The sequence below is a fragment of the Ruditapes philippinarum genome, unplaced genomic scaffold, assembly GCF_026571515.1.
Source record: "Ruditapes philippinarum isolate M1 unplaced genomic scaffold, ASM2657151v2 ctg1696_1_1_1_1, whole genome shotgun sequence".
Taxonomy (NCBI): Eukaryota; Metazoa; Mollusca; class Bivalvia; order Venerida; family Veneridae; genus Ruditapes; species Ruditapes philippinarum.
The window spans coordinates 43641-63675 of record NW_026865136.1 but is presented as its reverse complement, the minus strand read 5'-3'; the positions used below and the strand labels follow the sequence as shown (position 1 = coordinate 63675).

Genomic DNA, 20035 nt, shown 5'->3' with positions numbered 1-20035 from the left:
AGTTTGCTTTGTATTATCACACTTATACTAGGTCTTTGCAAATTTAAAACGAGACAATAGAAAGTAATCAGAAGTTATCATAATTGCCCATGCAAAAATAATGTTACTCTGTCAATCCCTGGAGAAAAGTTAAGAGTAATTCATTGCAACTGTTGTAAAAGAATAAGACTTAATCACTTACTTTTTAAAGTAATTTGCCCAAGGTCTGATTATCCATAAGTGATGTAACATTTGAGTAATTTGTTTCTAAAGGTAATGATCCACTTAATCACTGGGTATACTTATATAATTCAGGCACTGCTTTTCTTGCAGTTATCCTTACTCCCAACATAACTAAATGGTCAGAGGTTGAGCCACTCTTGAACTTCTCTTCCCCCACCATTACTCACTGGGACATAGGCCTTCCTATAGCTACCATAACCATCACTATCACTAAACCTAAGTCCCCAAGACACTCAGCATCAACGGAAACATTATCTAATCTGAGAGCGAGCTTCCCATATAAAAGTTGTAGGAGAGTTATCAGAAGACTGGTATGACCGTATGATTGCTTATCAGTTCTTAACACCCTACTCCCTAACCACCATACATTTTCTGCATTTACCCCCCCCCCCCCAAAAAAAAAAAAAATGGACAAATAGTCCTGTTGGTATTTACTGACCGATGAGTTGGCTTCATTGATTGTTTTGGGATCACTACTGTTAATTTTTCAAGCCACCCGTAATAGATTAACTTGTCCTAATACACTTGTTTATAAACAAGCCACGCTAATAAATGCTAACAACTTTCTCATCTCAAGCATATAACCTGTTTGCCAAAATCTTTAAATATTCACAAGGCTCTCAATTGCGTTTTAGCTGATTCTTGTGGGATTTGAAAATGAAAGCGTTACAGTTGCGTTTGCTATTTTATTTCCAAAGTTCAAATGACCGATAGTCTTAACCAAACTAGGTTCAAAGTCAATGAGATTATGGCATGATACGCTCATAGCCTTATTGTTTTGCAGTGGAATCCATAAAAACCCTAAAAACCCTAAAATAAAATAGAATGTCTCCTAAGTAATCTCCAACCCAGTCAATCCTAATTTTCTTACAAGTCACAGGTAAACATTACCTTACCTAGATGTTTTGTTATTGTTGCTGTTCCTGGGTAGCGACATATACAATTATCAAGATTCAACCATTTCTCCCCATAAGCCATTCAAAATGCATACTTTAATGCCACATGATAACAAATTAAAAGTCAAGATTGCATTTGAGAAAAATGCTATGCCACCGCATGGTTCAAATTTTATAGCTGTACATCAAAGGACAAGAAAGTAGGTCACATCATCAAAATCTAGGTCAAAGTTCAATTTTACAACTAAAACTGTGCACATGGTCAAAATATCAAAGGACAAGAAAGTAGGTCACTGTCCCCTTGGGCAAGGCATAATTTTGACCCAAGGGTTTAATAACAATCTTGATACAGGTCCACCAAACAACATTTCAAGTCAAATATCTAAGCTATAGCTTTCTCCCATTCAGAAAACATTTGTTTTATTTTCTGTTTTTACTACGTGTACATAATGAGAATCACTACCCCCGGGCAGGGCCAATTTTTGACATTTGAACAACTTTGGTAGAGGACCTATAGATGATATTATATATCAAACATCAAAGCTTTATGCCTTGAACCTTCAGATAAAAATTTGTTTCACTATATGTACATAATGAAAATCAATGACCCCCGGGGCGGAACCAATTTTGACCCCAGGGCTATAATTTGAACAATCTTGCTAGAGGTTCACTACACAATGTTTCATGCAAAATATCTTAACTTTATCCTTTGTAAATTTAGAGAAGATGATTTTTTAAGTTTTAACTATATACATATAGGATAAACCTATGGCTCCCAGGGGCGGGGCTAATTTTGACACAAGAGGCAAAATTTGAACAACTTTGGTAGAGTACCTTTAGATGATATTATTTAACAAATATTAAAGCTCTAAGCCTTGTACCTTCAGACAATAAGATTTTTTTATTTTTTACTATATGTATATATTGAAATCAATGACCCCCAGGGCGGGGACAATTTTGACCCCAGGGCTATAATTTGAACAATCTTGCTAGAGTTTTACAACACAATGTTTCATGCAAAATATCTAACCTTTAGCATTTGTCAATTGCTAGAAGAATTTTTTTAAAGTTTTTACTATATACATATAAGGAAAACCAATGACCCCTGGGGCGGGCCGATTTTGACCCCAGGGCTATAATTTGAACAATCTGGGTAGAGGTCTACCAGACAATGCCTTATGCAAAATATCTAAGCTCTAAGCCTTTTGGGTCTTTACAAGAAGGTGTTTTAAGTTTTTACTATATGTACATATAGCGAAAATCAATGACCCCGGGGCGGGGCCGATTTTGACCCAAGGGCTATAATTTGAACAATCTTGGTAAGGGTCTACCAGATGATGCCTTATGCAAAATATCTAAGCTCTAGGCCTTTTGGGTTTTTACAAGAAGGTATTTTAAGTTTTTACTATATGTACATAGTGAAAATCAATGACCCCAGGGCGGGGCCAATTTTGACCCCAGGGCTATAATTTGAACAATCTTGTTAGAGGTCTACCAGACAATGCCTTATGCAAAAAATCTAAGCTCTAGGCCTTTTGGGTCTTTACAAGAAGATTTTTTAAATTTATTCTTATTATTCCTTTTGGTTGCCATGGCAACAAGATTTCTGCATGGAATGAAATTCTTTGAACAACTTTGGAAGCCCTTCACCCAAGGAACAATCCTGCCAAGTTTGGTTGAAATTGGACTAGTGGTTTTTCACAAGAAAATTTTTTAAGTTCACTATATAATCTATATAACACACACACAAACACACACACACACACAAGCATACATACATACACACAGGTGAATCGCTATATGCCAACGCATCGCAGATGCTGCGGTGGCATAAAAACCTCAAAAGGGGACCCCTACTGTGCACGCCATCCGCCATTTTTTTCGTGTTAGCTTTATATAGAATTAAACTACTTTCTTCATATGCAAACCTTGAATCCAGTGTGTGGGCTCCTACTGGGTAAACAATATATGGAATATTTCTCTTAAGAGAAGCTCTTTTGTTCAGGAATAAGTTTTTTCACGATTGGTTTTTTCGAAAACCCGGCTGAATGACGATTTCTAGAGTTTCTGGAAATGCTAATAATTGAAATTATTTCAATCTGCCCTTTAATCGTTTATTTCTAAGACCGACATAGCCTTTATCACATTCTTGAGCAGTAAACAAAAATCAGAAAACAACATATTGAAAGACTAAACGACTTATCCAAACAAATGCTTCAGACTGTGACAAATACAGGCATGTGTACATATATAACAAATGGGCACTCAATTCACGAGTGTGATGTGAAATATACATATAAAACGATATTGAGAGCTTTATTGCATAACACAGTAAAGTTCTTTCAAAGCTTCAGTATCAAATTCATTCAGTAAATTCTTAAATATGATATTAGTTTAATAACGAAATGTAGTTTTAGCTTACATGATAATAATAATCATGCTTTGCGGAATAAAATTATATATGACCTTTATGACCTTGTTTTTGGATGATTTTTACGTGTTAACCTTATATATTACTAGAAATTTGTTATTGGTTAACCTAATAATTGTATAAACTTAGAGAATATTGAATAATCATTTGATTTTGACAAGAATAATTAATTGCATCATATTGTATCATAGTTTTAATGAACTATTTTAGTATTTCTAAGCGGCCATTTTGAATTGACCTTTTGAAGGTCAAGGTCAATTTTATTTTCTTGGTATCCACCCTCATCGTCTTCAGCATACCCGAATTAGGTTAAAACACTCAAGATATTACTTGTACCATAAAATGCCTCTAGCATTCATATTTTCTTAAAATCAGTCCTGTCTAATTCCTTAACTGTGAAAAAAAACTGTATTCTTGGATAATATCTTGACATAATTATTAGGTGTTTACACAGGTGGTGGAAAAAACCTTAATTACACCTGTAAGACAGGTCTCGTGCTTTAAATGACGTCATACCCACATGCCTTTTATGAATGAATTGCGTATTGACACCAAACTGGGTGTACGGGTAGCTTTTATCAATTTCTTTTCAGAGGTCTGTGACCAAGGTCAATGTCACTGTTGTTAAAAATAGAAATTCAGTTCCCGCTAAATAACTTAAGTTTGCTTAGGCCTAATGACACCAAACTTGGTATAATTATGGGTCGCTTTTATCTCGAGACAGCTTAAGATTGTTACCCAGATGTCTGTGATAAAGGACAAACTCACTGTTGCTTAAAATAGAAATTCAGTTTCCGTTCAATTACTTGAGTTTGTTTTGCCTATTGGCATCAAACTCAGCGTATGTTGTATAGGTAGCTTATATCAAGAGGCAGCTTGGCACGGCTACCCAGATGTGGTTGATGAAGGCCAATGCCACTGTTGCTAAAAACAATTTAGTTTCCGCTAAATAACATGAGATTGCTTTAGACTATTTACGCCAAACTTTATGTCTTGGTAACTTATATCAAGAGGCAGCTTGGGATTGCTACCCAGATGTCTGTGATCAATACGTTAAAAACAGAAATTCAGTTACTTATAAGAACTTGAGTTAGCTGCGACCTATTGACACCAAAGTTAGTATGTTGGTAGCTTATACCAAGGCGCAACACGGTATGGCTACCCATATGTCTGTGAACAAGGTCGTCCTGTTGCTTAAAAATGAAATTAAGTTTTCACGTGATTACTTGAGTTTGCTTTGACCTATTGACACCAAACTTGCTGTATGTAGCTTATATTAAGATGCATCTGGGATTGCTGTTAGATACCTGGTAGCAAGGTCATTGTCACTTCCGTACAACATAATTTTCAGTGTCTACTCAATATCTTCAGTACACTTTGATCTATTGACACTTAACTTGACATGTGTGTATCTTAAATGAAAATACAGCCTATCATTGCTACTCAGGTATCTTATATATCTTATTTTGAACTACTAAAACCAACTTTCTGTGTCGGTACAAATAACAGCATCAGTTTTTCGTCACTGCCAAATGTCATTCCTAATTCCTGTGACATCATTATTTGGTCTTTGAAACCCTGGTTTTTTATTTGTGTGCAAGTGCAACAAGATTCATATTTGTACACACGTGCAAACGAGATTCATATTTGTGTACGAGTGCAAACAGGAAAATGGTTACGTTTTGTTAATAAGCAACAATTTCAAAATCGTCAAACTACACTTTTTTCTAAAACACTATAACTGACTGTTAAATTTTGGTGTTGTTTCTTTTATTTTAGCAATTTTAATAGAAGATTATTTCGTTCAGTTGATGAATGCTCTTTTTGTTAATGTAAATATGCGTACGAAGTGATTATGCAATAATTCAAATTTGTACACCCTGTAGAGGTAATAATTATCCAGGTTCTGAAAGTGTCATTTTCTTTTCGAAAACAGTACTAAAAATTGCTTATTACTGAACTCTACACTATTACATCACTTTCTGTTTGTCATTTTGTTCTGATTATTTCCAGTTTATTTACCCATCTGAAGACGGTTAATCACAATTAGGATATAATGCCTGCTTTTTCCAAATTTATCACATCTATTTTTGATATGAAGGATGTATATTTCCAACCTTGTGGTTCGTCTGTTCACCATTGATTGTGTTTTTAGAGTTACATCAATTCAGTCTTATTCTAGATGATTTGTCTAGTATTTATACTTGAATACACTTAAATCATTCTTAGGATAATAGTATGTTTTATCCATTTTTATCTCTACTTTTTATTGAAGAAAAAATGATGCATTGTTACAGTTATATTGACGTTGCCGTTGCTGTACGCAAACTTAAAACTTGATCGAAACTTTTTAAGTTCTTGGTGTATTGTCCTTATTCTTATCCAAAACAACCATTGAATAAGACCTTTAAGTAGACTAAAGTAAACTTGACACTCAGTCATAATTGACCTTAACATTCAAGGTCAAATATCCAAATTTGCTTGATTTTGCTGAATTTTGCTTTAATAGGATATTACTTTGTTAATTTTGAATAAGTTATCTCTGAACTTTAGCATTATTATTGTTTAGGATAGACTTTAAGTTAATCAGACAGATCTTGACCTTCACTAGGACACAATATTCTTTAGGATAACACCTTCATGTATATCTAACTCATTTGACCTTCGCTTCTTATTGATCATGACATTCAAGGTTAGTGATAATTGCTAAAATTGGCTTTAACTTAGTAATTAATATATTGATATTTTCAAACTTGGACAAAACAACTTTACATACAAGACCTTCTGGAAGGTTGGACTGACCTTGACCTTGAGCTTTAAATGACCTTAAGCGTCCATGTCAATTTTTCTAATATTTGTTATGTAGTCGCAATTGTGTTATTTATGTAGACTCTACGGATTTAATTCACATATTTAATTTTAGAAAAAGTAAACAAGACGAGCGTTGTCCCCGCTCGGCTGTGGCTCTTGATAAACTTATCTTTTGGCAGGCAAACAGTTGGTGCTCAAAAAATCTTACCCCACGCGTAAAATGTCAATTGAATTATTTTTTTTCTGATTATTTCAAAGGTTCAGTTACATAAATCCTTTAATATATGCCGTAATTCAAGGAATGACAAAAAAGTGTTCAATGAAAGTAACGTGAACTTGGGAAACATGTTTAAATGATAAACTTCAACTGATGATATTAGGCGTGGTAGTCAGCTGACCCTCACCATTTCAATTCATGATCAGACTAAGTCAAACCAAGCCTGCTTTTTTCATTTGTCCGTGTTGCAAGGTCGACCTTTTCCCCTTTTTTCTACTACATCTTTTATTTCAATCGATTCCATTTCTTTTAAATTTGTTACAGTGGCACTCTACCCGAAAGGTCATTCTCACGGTTAGTACTTTTTAAGAGATACTATTTGTAGTTAGCATGCTTTTCATGACTTTTGTGCACAACACTTTCTCTTCTCTCCTCGACTCTGAACTGGCAAGACGTACCTTTTCTCTTGGAGTGGAGACTTTCAACTACAGTTGATCTATCAGGTAAGTAATTCATTACTATTATTTACTTGGTCCAAACTGTAATAAATTCAATAGTTTCAAAAGTAAACGAAAAAGGGTATAAAGTTCGTGTACCACGTTATGTTTTCAAATAAACAAAAATGCTAACAATATTCGAAACAATTTTGCTAGAGAAATGATAAGAAAAACTGTAACACTTAACAAAAGACTTTATTGCTTAAAATACTCATTCAACAAGTAGATCATTTTGTTCCTAAAGTATTAATTATTTTGGGTTCAAGAGAAAGCATAAACAAGTGTAACCAATCATATATGTCTTTGTTGAAAATAGAAATGAGCAACTAAGAATGAATCACGTTTATAATATTATAATGACAAGATTAAAGAATATATTTTAGGGTTCGGACGTAACTAGATTTAGATTTCTTCGAATACTTTGTTGGTAAGATGATCATCCTTTATCCAAAGGAACCAATCCAAGAAAAATAAAGGATAATGACACATTTAAATACAGAACAATAAGTAATTGGAATCCAATACTCTATTCTACTACATATATAATAAAAATATGTATTTCAAAATGACTGTTAATAATATCTGTTCAGTTGTAAGTTTATCTCTTAAACAGCTGTGTCATTATTTTACTGATTAACATATTAATGTTTAAAATGATATTAACGCAAAAAACAATATTAATTGTGACATATTTTAACCATGCCTAAAATCATAATATATATTTAATCTTTTGTGTATCTATGTTGCCAGTAAGAATAAATCAAAGTCATAATTTTCAGAAGTATTTAATATGTAAAAAAAACACTTAACGATAAAATATAAACAATTACATTATAGTACTATCTTGCTGTAAATGCCTTAACGTTGTCACATGACACAAGGTTATCTAAAGTTTCCAATGATTATGTTTCTTTAAATTCGCAAAAAAACATTAGAACCGATTGTCCATCATGACGCTCATTTTGCACATTCCGATAAATTGTGTAGCTCCGTGTGATGTCTCAAATAAATAAAATGTATGAACACCTAAGTCTGATACTGCCAATGGATAGTAACAAGCGAAAAGGTCTTTTAGAATTTGATTACATTACCAAACATGTTGCACAATGTAAACGATTAAGAACATACCTTTAAATTCCATCTAATTATTTACCTTTCGAGATAATAATTAGTCAAAATGTGCGACCTAGTGGTTAAAGCTGTTGATGAAAATTGTACAGTGAAAACATGTATTCTTTCATTAAAAAGTGTGGATATACATTAACAGGGTACAAAAGAATTAAAACCAAGCGAGCTAGTGCCGATGAAGCACCTTTTTACGTGGTTTATGACGTCATGTACAACTAGTTTACTTAAAATAACGGTCCCGGAAGTGACAAAAGTATCAAAACATCACTGTCAAATCACAACGCAGAAGAAAATGAAAACCAGTATGAAAACTTAAAAATAAAAAAAATGAATTAGACAAAACGCGGGCTTATTCGTCTATTTGTACGCATTTACATCTGCGGAAGCCCTCGGACTTAAATCCGTCCTCCGTGGTCGAGGGGTTAGAGTCGATGACTTTTAATCCAGTTACCTCTCTGGCGTGGGTTCGATCCCCGGGAGATGCTTTGGTAGTTTAGCGCGGAGGAAGGTAGTCTAGTACTGGTGTAACTCTCCAGGAACGATGGTTAGGAAACTACCCGCCTATATGACTGAAATACTGTTTGAAAAAGGCGTACAATGAAACAAACAAACAAACAAACAATAAATCCGTCCATTTTCTACAGATTTTAATGCATGAAAAAAGTGCAATAACCCTTATTCATATATAAGTTAATAAAATGACAAAATGTATATTAGAAGAACAACAACAACAAAACACTGAGTCTCTCAAGCGTAACGTTATAATTTAAACAGGAAAGGGTCATCGACTCAAGTGTAATGAGGCTACAAATTGTTCTACAAATCATGATGAAACACATTGTTTGAAGTGATAATGTAATCCATAGTTTAGTTGATGAATATATACCATGATAGCATATCGTACAAACGAACAGTTCTGTATCAAATACCGGAAATTATATAAAAGTCGTTGAAGGTATATCCATCAAACTTTGACATGTATCAGTATCTTTTACTGGTCTGTTGTTTGTGATCGTACGTCTATCCCTTCTCCGTCATATGATAATGGCTGATCTAGACTTGTTTGACCTGATGCAGGTTCTGGTAAGGGTATAGGTACAGGTTCATCTGATCGTCGCTGTGTTTCTGGGCCTTCCAGTTCGTTTGAAGCAGGTTCGGGGCTATGTGTACGTTCATATAAGATTCCCTGTGTTTCTGATTCTTCCAGTTCGTTCGACGCTCTTGTTTTTGGTTTTGTTTGATGATGTTTGTCCTACAAATTGTAACATTTTGTTTATTTAGCTATTCTTTGTTCATGATTAAAATCTAGACAGTGTGATACCTCGGAACAACTAACCACAACAAAATTGCATGAAATTTGCAGACTTGGTTAGATTGAGTTTGTACATGAGGGATAATGAAATAAATCAAAATCATTCTCCCCTTTAGCACCGGCTTGTGCGGAACTCAATTTTCAACATTTATAGGTGCTGGAATTTTATAATTCCGAATGACCAGAAAAATATAACAGCACTGAAGAGTAGTACGGGGCAACTTATCACACCACAATTACATGAAAATGTAGACTCGGCTTGATTGAGTCTGTGCATGAGGGATAATGAAAAGAACCTCTCTCACGTCCGCTAGAACCGAATTATTATTATACATGTATTGTGAAAATGTTGTTTTGCAAACTCTATTAGCAGTTTACAATATGGTCGTGTAACGAACGTTTTTAAAAGATGTTTTAATGCGAAGAAAATACATGAAAAGGAAAGAAAAGAAACAAATCTGGTAATTATTTAAAGACAATATTAAAGTATTTGTATATATTTCTATTTCACTCATTTCACGGCTCGATAGGTATAAGGTTAGGGAACATCTCCTTAAGAAGACATAATTATAATACGATGACTGATTAGATTCAATTAGGTTTCAAGGAAAGGTTTCTTAAATAGAATAATTCAATTTATTGTTGTCTGATATCCTGTTCTTTGTCTACAGGGGTTAATAATCTTATTCTTTGTTAAAAACATTCTGGAAAAGAGTTTGAAGTGTAGATAAATTGATCTAAATATGATTTTGGTGACATTGAGTTTATGCTACTCATGAAGATGATGTTAATGACACTGTTAATCAACTGTTCCAACATTATATGCACTTCTTGGATTCCATAACTTTTTATGGCATAATATCGGCCTGAAAAAAGGTGCAATAAGTAAGATTTTCTTTGATCTCAAACTAGGTTTGACAAGAGTTAAAGATTACTCGTGTACTGAAAACAGCACTCGTTACCTTCCCTGCAAAATTGCGTGTAATATAATTTTCACTGGTACCATCTTGTCTGAGTGTTTGCTTTGAATCATCTGATGTTCGCTCATTTGATCCAGCGAACTACTTTACTGCCGTTTGGCTGCTTGACACTTCCTGCTTGTATTCTTCAAAAATTTTGATTTTCCAAATAACTCTTTTTTCAATAATTAATTTCGAATCATTCTCCTCAATCAAACAAAACTTACTGTAGACATTTTAGGATCAAGATTCTAAACATATTTATAAAAAATTGCAGATATTATATAACTCTTTACATATATTTAGTAGTTTTACATATTAAAAAGCAAGGTTATGATAACATCGGACCGATTTTAATCTTGTTATTGGCGTTATTTATCTGTTCATTTTATTAAAAGATATTCCAACTCAGCTATAGTAAACTATACTATAAAAACTTATACTTTGAAATAGAAACGCAGAAATTTAAAGAGTATATCCAAGTAACTGTGTAGAGTAAATGTCTGAAAGTTAGCTGGAACAAAGACGTTATTACTGAAATCTGCCGAAGCTACTTATTATAACGTAATCGTAGACAATTTTTGATATTTATAGTACAATGTATATTGATTGAGAATTATATTCCGAAAATCCTTCGAAATAATTAAAGGTGAAAATTTCACATTTGGTTTTTGAGAGTGTGTGGGGTTTTTTTTTTAGATAAAATGGAAGGTGCAACACCTTACAGACCCTCTCATGCACATTCAAAGTCTGTTATGGTTATCTTTAATCTTACAGTTTATGTTGCTGCTTAAACCAACATTCGACATTGTTCGGGGATTTTATTAATGGAATCGTGTGGTTATGAACAGAACATCATTCTGGATAAGTTGTCACTTAAGAATAAAAGGAAAAAATTCACCAATGGACAGTTTTCATAACTATTTTACATTATAAGACAAAATCAGACTAGTAAACATTTCATATGTGTATTGCAAAAATTACACGCATTTTTTAGGCATGGTAACAAATACCTGTTCATCTTTAATCTCTGTCAAACCCACTTTCATATCGAAGAAAACTTACTTACATCAGTCCGATATAATTATTAGTATAAAATGAAATGAAGTGGTTCTTCATTGAGGTTTTAAAATGGATATCTCCCATGGTTTCTACATTCAAATATCGTTTGCTAGAAAAATCTTATTTTGTTTTACACCAACACAGTAAAGGCCATATGGATCCGAAACAGGAAAGAAGATTTTACTTGGAAAAAGGGAATCAATTTAATTAATCATACAGTCAAAAAGAAACAATGGCTCAAATCCGTGATATTGAAGATCATAAAATTTTGCAATGCCCATTTAAATGGAAACAATACGTGTTTCTTTTTCTCGAAGCCTACCTGTGGTAAAGGATAACCCTTTTCCTGACACCAATGTCCAAATGCTTTAGTTATACTTTCGACAATGTCGTCTTTTTCTTTGTTCTTAATATTACAGTATAGGCGTATGCTGCACTCTTGAAAAACGTCCGGCAGTACGTAGGAAACCTGCATGATTTGTTTATAATTAGCATGATCAAACATTTTTAGTACTTAATTCTATTAATTATTCAAATAAGATTTTGTTTAAAATAGAATCCTTTATAATGTTTTTATTCAAAACATTAAGATAACATATTCGAGTGTACATGTGTTGAAGGTAAGTCCCCATTCATGGTAATTACTGAGACTAGCGAGGTGCTTGTACATGTATTTGGATTCAAAGCATCTTAAAACATTTCAACCTCAGACTTTAATTTCATGATCCATTTGTTCAGAGCTCTAAATGAAAATCTTAAAAGGCTTAAAAATATTCAAACGATAGATACTTACTTGGTCTTTAGCCAATCTTATTGGCACATCCAATTGATCTTTTGTATAAAATCGTACTTTTTCCAAGGGGTTCTTATTCTCCATACCATAGTTAAACTTCACAATCTGTATTCACAACGTAAGTTGTTGTAATGGTCCTAATACTAGGTAAAGCATTTATGTACAAAATATGTTGGGAAAATGTTAGAAACATATCCAGCAAAAACGCTGCATGAATATCTTGTGAAAATGTTATAAACATATCAAGGATAAACTTTGCATACATATTTAGAAAGAAATATTTCATAACTATTAAGGAAAAACACTGCATACTTATTTATGAAACGTGAAACATATATACATGTAGAGAAAAAAGTTCATACAAAATTATGGAAAATGTACTTTATATATATATAAAGAAAGGTTAACATGCATATTTAGGATAATCCTTCGTTGGAAATTTTAAACATTTTTTCAAATGTTTTCCAGAATTTTACAATCACTTTATTTATCAATATTATGAATTTCGATGACTCGACCAAACATTTGAATATGGAAAGTATGCCATAAGATATAAGACAATATATGTACAAAAATAAATACGGGTTACAGCAACAATAAGTTAGTGTGATTAAAGTTAAATCATCAAAGGATAATTAACACCTCTTCTACTAGAAACGTTAAGTGTTAAGTCTTTGCCACCACTCTTAAGACTATACAAGCTCGCACATCGTGCAGTCTTATCACGATCTTTACTGTTGTTATTGTGGCATTGAAATTCCTTAAAACTTGAATGAGCTGTTCCAAACTCAAAGGTTTGAATATTCAAAACACAAATCCAGCGGGTTAGGAGTTAAGTATGAATAATTATCTTTCATTCTTAATTGTTTTATCTTCTTTAAAATGAGTATTTCGATAATACTATTTTTGACGAAGATATAAGAATCTGCAACTTTGTACGCGTGTTAAGGAATAAGAATATGTTCCATCGTATATTAAAAATTACATAGTATGCTTTCATTCAGGGAACATATTTTGCTTAGAAATCGCTATAAGCAACGATATATATACATCTACATTAAGAGCAGCAACTCATGTTTTGGGTACAAAGTCAACCTGTTTTTTTTTTGTTTTCTTTTGTCAATACTAAAGAAAACGGTAACACTTACCGACCACACTATAAATAAATGAATGTTCAATAAAGCTGTATTCTTTGCGAATAGTTAACAAGAGTGCTCTTGGGCTCTTGGTTGCTCAAATGAGTCATGGGTGTAAACCTGTATTCAGAGTTTGTGAAGACAAAAGTGTCAATTTAACTGGGTAAAAGGTGATCTCATTTAAACAAAGGTTTCCCCAAGATCTGATCAGGTAACTTAGTTTTTGGACCTATATGACATAGTTTTAAATCTGCACTTAGTTTTGTTGAGATATATATGTTGACAATATCTTTTTGAATCGGGTTAAAAGCATCAATAACATCACAAAAATGTATGTCACAATATTTTGTGGCCAATGTGTAAAACTGTAAGAGAATAACAAAGACCTACAAACTATTCATACCAAAATTTGAAATTACACTGTTTAATTGAATACGGTCTGAGTGACAAAGATATTTGAAAGATTAATCTGTTAAAAAGAAAAGAACATGGAGATATAATGATTAACAAGAAACATGGCAACGCCAGGAAATCAGGTTTTCAATTATCACCATTGTTTGGTTGTCATTGGAAACTAAATACAAGCAACTTACAATATACTTTCTGCATTGAAACAGTAAAATAGAAGAATCAGACGACAGATGGCAGACAATATAATGTCACAAAAGCTCACCTTGTCACTCTGGGACAGGTGAACTAACAATCAAAAAGCCCCCTGACGGGGCCCCTGTTCATCATATTGTCATTATTAGAAAAATCTTTGTAGAGGAGCACAAGCTCATGTTAGGCTTTATGCCCTATATAACTTAATATAAAAATGATGAGTCCCTGGCGGGCCCCTTTTGATCCTTGGGGCATAATTTGATTTTGGTAACAAAACTTTTTGCAACCAGATTTCTTAAAGGAATTTTTTTTAACAATTTTGGTAGGTAGAGCAATCTTCAAGAAACATGCCTGACAAGTTTCATTAAATTTGGTCTAGCGGTATTGGAAGAGAAGTCATTTGAATGAAAAAGTTAACGAACGAAAGGGCAAACTGACGGACTACAGACAATTCGGTGTCACAAAACCTCACCTTGTCACGTTGTGACAGGTGAGCTAAAATCAAATTCAGTTCCTGTCTTTGATATGTAATTACTCACGTCATAATGGAGGAACTTTTCTTCATTGCAATTCCTTTTAGATGTTTACCTATACCCTCTTTCAAATCATTTTCTTTCAAGTTTTCATCCTAAAAAAAGTTTAATATATTAAAATTCATTATTGTCTAACTTAACATATGGATATTATGACGCATTATTTAATGAAATTAAAACAAATACCATCCATGTATCACTTAAGTGTTTAACAATAAGCCTTTTGTAATTGTATATGGCATACATTACAATAATTGTTACAAGGGTAATGTACACAAATAAATTGTATTAGAAAAACCTCTAAGAAACAAATTACGAATACAGATTCGGATTGAATATATTGCATGGCTTTCAATAATAAACAACACGAAAAAGTTCGCTGATGAACTTTTATCACAGCTTCCATAACTCAACACATATATTGCTACAGGTGTTGGTTTTTTATTCGCATATGCACACACTTTCTTTAAGTGATGTAATACTTTTTCAAATACTTTGCAATCAAGATGAAATACATCTTTATCTGTAAAATGGTAGCATTTGTCATAGAAAGTAAACAATCTATAGATACACAAATTATCTGTATTGAACTACAGAAAATAGGCAGGTACACATACCTTACAATGTGTTTGTGTGACACATTTAAACAACCGTCTGTGCATTATGTCCTGTAAAATATTTTGTGCTGCTTTAAGCTTTGGATTATTATCATTAATAATCAACTGAATGACGTCATCATTCAAATATGTGTAGGCTTCCATATCGTCAACAGTTTCTGAAATTCTAAAAGGTTTACATTTATGGTGTTGTATTTAATGTTTGCTTGTACATTTTTTTTTAAAGCAGCATGTAGTAAATTCATTAATTACATCATATAATTACTTAAGCGTCCTGTTATTAATACTAAGTCTTACAAAAGTATATAAAAAAGCTCCAACGTAGGAGATAACAAGTCTTATAAGGAGTAAATAACTTTAACCAAGGACTTTTTGATTCCTATATAGGAGATTAAATAAATTTAAATAGGACACTGAGACTCCTACATATGGGATAAAAAGCGCAATTAAGCGTGTAAAAATCCTACAATATAAAAACCATAATTAAGACTTTGTAACTCCAATGTAAGAAATAAAAAGCGTAGTTATAGAATTATGGCTTCCATATATAGATTTAAACTTAAGATACAGCTGTACATGCATGCACATGCACATAAATTAACTATGAAATACGATCTCGAATCACAGGCGTATACCGTAATTATATCGGCTTCTTCATAACTTACGCAGAAGGTCATGCAAAGAAAATGCACACTTAGCTGTTTTAATTAGAGGTTCAGTAATAATGGATTTACACATAAACTTATCTAGACCTTTTTTACCGTTTATATAAACATTTTTGTCATTTTTTTCCATTGTACACATATGACATTGATGTATTACTACCTCTGTGGTTCAGAATAAGAAAAATGGGTAATGAATTAAATTATACAAACTATATCGTCTATATGAACGTGTTCATCGCAATATATGTACATTTCGACCAAAATTAAAGTTTTAATATTTCATCCGGATGTGACGTATGTTGCATGTAAAGTTATTAACTGATCTGTAACAATGTTAACACATTGTCATAAACTATGTGGGTAATGTAAAAATGCCCCCAGCCCACCCACCCAAAAAAGATAAATGAATAAATACAAAGTAAAAAAATAGAAATAAAAAAAATATATATATTATGAATACTTGTTGTATAATAGATAACAAGTCATTTATAAACCGAAATATTTTTGATTCAAAGTGTTTTTTTTTCCAAAGAATATACTTAATTTTGAATCGTAGCACACTTCTTTTACGCACTTTTAAAATGTTTACATACCTTTTGCCATGTATTGTAAAATGAGCATCTGCTAATTCTAATGCATCGCAAATCCTGAAAGAAAACATGAGCCGGTTGAACCTGGTAATTCTCCCCAAACAGATTTTAGACACAAAGAAACTACTTCTTGCTGATATATTTTGTAGTTTCAGAGTTATGACTCTGAGAAAGTTCACAGTTTAAAAATGAAAAAGGGTAATAACTCTTATATTAGACAAGACACAGTTATGGCTCTTATGCATCATTGCACTTCTCCTTAATGAGAACTATTCACAAACACCATACACAGTTTCTTGTTGATACCTCTTATAGTTTCTGAGTTATGTCCCGGACAAAATACACATTGTTAAAAATTGGCAATATCTCAACAATTAGGCAAGACAGGGTTATGATTCTTTTGCACTGCACTTCTATTTAATGATATCTATCTACCTATAATTTTTCTGGTTGATACCTCTTGTAGTTTCATGGTTATGCCCTGTCAAACTTCACAATGTAAAATTTAAAAAGGGCAAGAACTCAACAATTAAGCAAAGCATTGTAACGGTTCTTATACACTACATTTCTACTCAATAAGTTCTATTTACCTGCAAAGTTTCTTGTTGATATCTCTTAAACTTCCAGAGCTAATAAGGCAAGGCAGAGTAACGATTCTTATGCACTGCACTTTTTACTTAATGAGATCTATCTACCTACAATGTTTCTTTTTGATATCTTTTATAGTTTTTGAGTTATGACCTGGACAAGGATCACAGTGTAAAGATGAACAAAGAGCAATAACTTGTAGAGCATAGTTCGAAATCGAATGTTTTTTTTTAAATATTGCATTTAAACACAGACAGTATTTACGTTTGTCTCGTACACAGACCATTTCAAAATAACTTAAATCATGTAGCTCACTTGAAGTATTATGGATAATAATGAAATAATATTTTAAGATAATATTTAAGAAATGATAAAACAAAATATTTATCTTATTTTGAAAATTGGTTTAATTCATGAATATAACCATTTCAATAGCAAATACATACATCATTCCGATGATTTTGTGAGTTTTGTGCTGATATGCCCGTCGATGTAAAGTCATCCTTGTGTAAAACATGTCATACAAGTCCTGTGCTACCTTAATTGTTTAATAAGATAAGACAAAATTTAATAATGCAGGTATAAAATTTTCAAAAAATATGTAAACTTTTTTCTATAATATTACACATTTTTACCTGCATACAATGTTTTTGAAACAAATTTTATGTTCCTAAGGAATTTATTTAACATCCGCGTATAGATAAACTGTTTTGATTTATGAGACATATTAGACGAGGATATGAGAACTTCTTCAGAAGATATATTACTATAATTAAGTTTAATAAATATACATATATATGCATGACATGCCCTTACATTTCTACCATTTTATATATCATATATCTCATTGAAGCAAAAAATGTTTGTACGAGTAGTTGATAAAATTTTATAAAGCGAAAAGTTTATTATTAATATGAATAATAAGTGTCTTATTTGATTATGTATTAAAGTACTAATCATCAATATTTGTTTACAATTTAAAATCAGTTGTATATATTGTTGATTGGACTAGACGAGATTATAGCCAAACTGATAAAATATAACCTCAGACGCTAGCCAATGTTTTACAAGTTCTAAAATAACTTTATTTCTTACAATGAAATTTCCTTCGCTTGCTTTTTGATATACAAAAATTAAGGAATTCAATTCATGTACAATGAAAAGTTTGTGGTTCTTATTTTTTTAATTCCGAAATGGCGTCTAATAAATATAAATTTATATATTTCTTAAGTTTATGGAGGTATTTATTTTCAGTGATTATTAGACATTCAGTCAACAATGGAGATGTATTCCAACAAGTAACACGACAAAGCTTGATCGAATCTGTTATTAAAACAAGTGGTGTTTGCTTAATCAACCACCTAAAACTGGTGTCCTTGTATGTGGAAAATGACTTTGGAATATGCTTGGCCAAAATGTTTAACATTTTACTACCATCTATGTACATTTTAAAACTCAACCATACTTTTCTTATGCACGTCTTGGTAAAGTATTGAAAGAAAAATTCACATCACTTTGATCGGGATTCGAACCCAAGACTCTTCACATCCTAAGCAAACAACACGGGCTTGCAATATAGTTATAATGAAAAAGTCAGAAGTAAACCAAATTACTCTCATTTTTTTCTATAAGGTATGGTTTGTTATCCTCAATTTAATATTAGATATCCCACAAAAAATAAGTAGGCCAAACACACTGTTAAAATCCATTAATAATACATTTTTGTGCTGAAAATAAATCGTGTAGAATTTATATTTATTGACAATGAGATGCCAATCCATACAATCGCTTTGATCTTTATTTGACAAAAATCATTTTAAACGTATACAATGGAATATATTTGCTCATGATAAAATAGCATTATTAGTCATTGTGCTGTATTAAAATTCGTTATATAACTTCTGACAGATTATACGGCCGAGAAATTTCCTTTTGCTTTAGATCACATTTATACAGGCTTCGGCTTTATAAACCCTATATAGCTAGCCATATAACAGGAAAAACATATTGATTACTTATTATATCAGCCATTTACCTCAAATGATAAAAATTGAATAATTAATGAAATATACAAACATTGAGAAAATATTGTTTACATTTTGAAGATAAATGTTTATGACAGTTACTCACTTTATCTCTGTAGCATATTTGATTCCGTTTCACTTGACTATTACCGGTATTTAAGCCGGCGTTTGCATCTTGCCTGCCGTTAATCCCGTTGCATTTGATAACTCTTGCACTTTTAAAACACCTGTTGTAATCGATATTGACTTTCATTCCCAGCATGTAACTGTCACGAGCAAGATAGTCCCATTTGTCAACGTCGATACCGTTTCTTTTATTTGCAACTATCTGAAAAATAGACGGGATCAATCATGGTTTCTTATTACAACTAGAGCTGGTATCACGGGGGAGGAAGTGTTACACGAAGGATGGAGTTCTTATGATAACTTGTTTGGAGTTCTTATGATAACTGTCACGGAGTTCCTGGAAAACGTTACGGATTTCTGTGGAAAACTTTTCTATTAACTTGGAGAACTCACGTGAAAAATGGTCATTTTTATCTTTAAATGGGGAGTTTGAGGTGCTAAATTAAACTTTGATAATTTAGCTTGCCCTACATATTATATAATGTTTCAGAAAAACCTTTTATTCCATTTTTCATCGCCTTTTTATAAAAAAAATTTGGTAGTTTTGAGTAAAATTTCCAAATTACTTGCTCATTCGTACATATTGACCTTTTCATTTGTGATCTTCTTCGTTGCTATACATAATTACATAATGATAATGCATAGTTGCAAACATAAAGCCAAGCTAATAAATTTATAACCGATTTTTCAAATGTCACGGAGTTTTTGTGATAACTCAAAATATGTCCTGGAGTTCTTATGATAACTTTTGTTATTACGGCCCGTTTAAGCGTATTTTATTTGTCAATAAGTGTGTAAATAATTATGAAGCATAGTACGCGTATC

General features: G+C 32.2%; 2 protein-coding genes and 1 long non-coding RNA gene across 3 annotated transcripts in view; all 3 read right to left on the bottom strand.

Moving 5' to 3' along the window:
- Nucleotides 1-7805: 7805 nt before the first annotated feature.
- On the bottom strand, nt 7806-14694 carry LOC132727965 (uncharacterized). Its single transcript, XM_060713569.1, has 5 exons — nt 14607-14694; nt 12329-12433; nt 11858-12004; nt 8823-9454; nt 7806-8596 (listed from the first exon to the last, which is right to left on the bottom strand). Exons 2-4 carry the CDS (start codon nt 12410-12412, stop codon nt 9194-9196), a joined length of 492 nt encoding a protein of 163 aa, XP_060569552.1. The 5' UTR covers nt 12413-12433; nt 14607-14694; the 3' UTR covers nt 7806-8596; nt 8823-9193.
- A 528-nt stretch (nt 14695-15222) lies between these two features.
- Nucleotides 15223-17605, bottom strand: LOC132727966 (uncharacterized). Its single transcript, XR_009625420.1, has 3 exons — nt 17507-17605; nt 16476-16529; nt 15223-15383 (listed from the first exon to the last, which is right to left on the bottom strand). It is a non-coding gene; the product is annotated as an uncharacterized LOC132727966 (long non-coding RNA).
- Nucleotides 17606-18808: 1203 nt separating this feature from the next.
- LOC132727964 (deoxynucleoside triphosphate triphosphohydrolase SAMHD1-like) overlaps nt 18809-20035 on the bottom strand; it is a 37514-nt gene continuing 36287 nt past the window's right edge. The window contains exon 8 of the mRNA XM_060713568.1: nt 18809-19412. Coding sequence (XP_060569551.1) covers nt 19119-19412 — 294 coding nt within the window. The 3' untranslated portion in view covers nt 18809-19118. The remainder of the gene's footprint in view (nt 19413-20035) is intronic.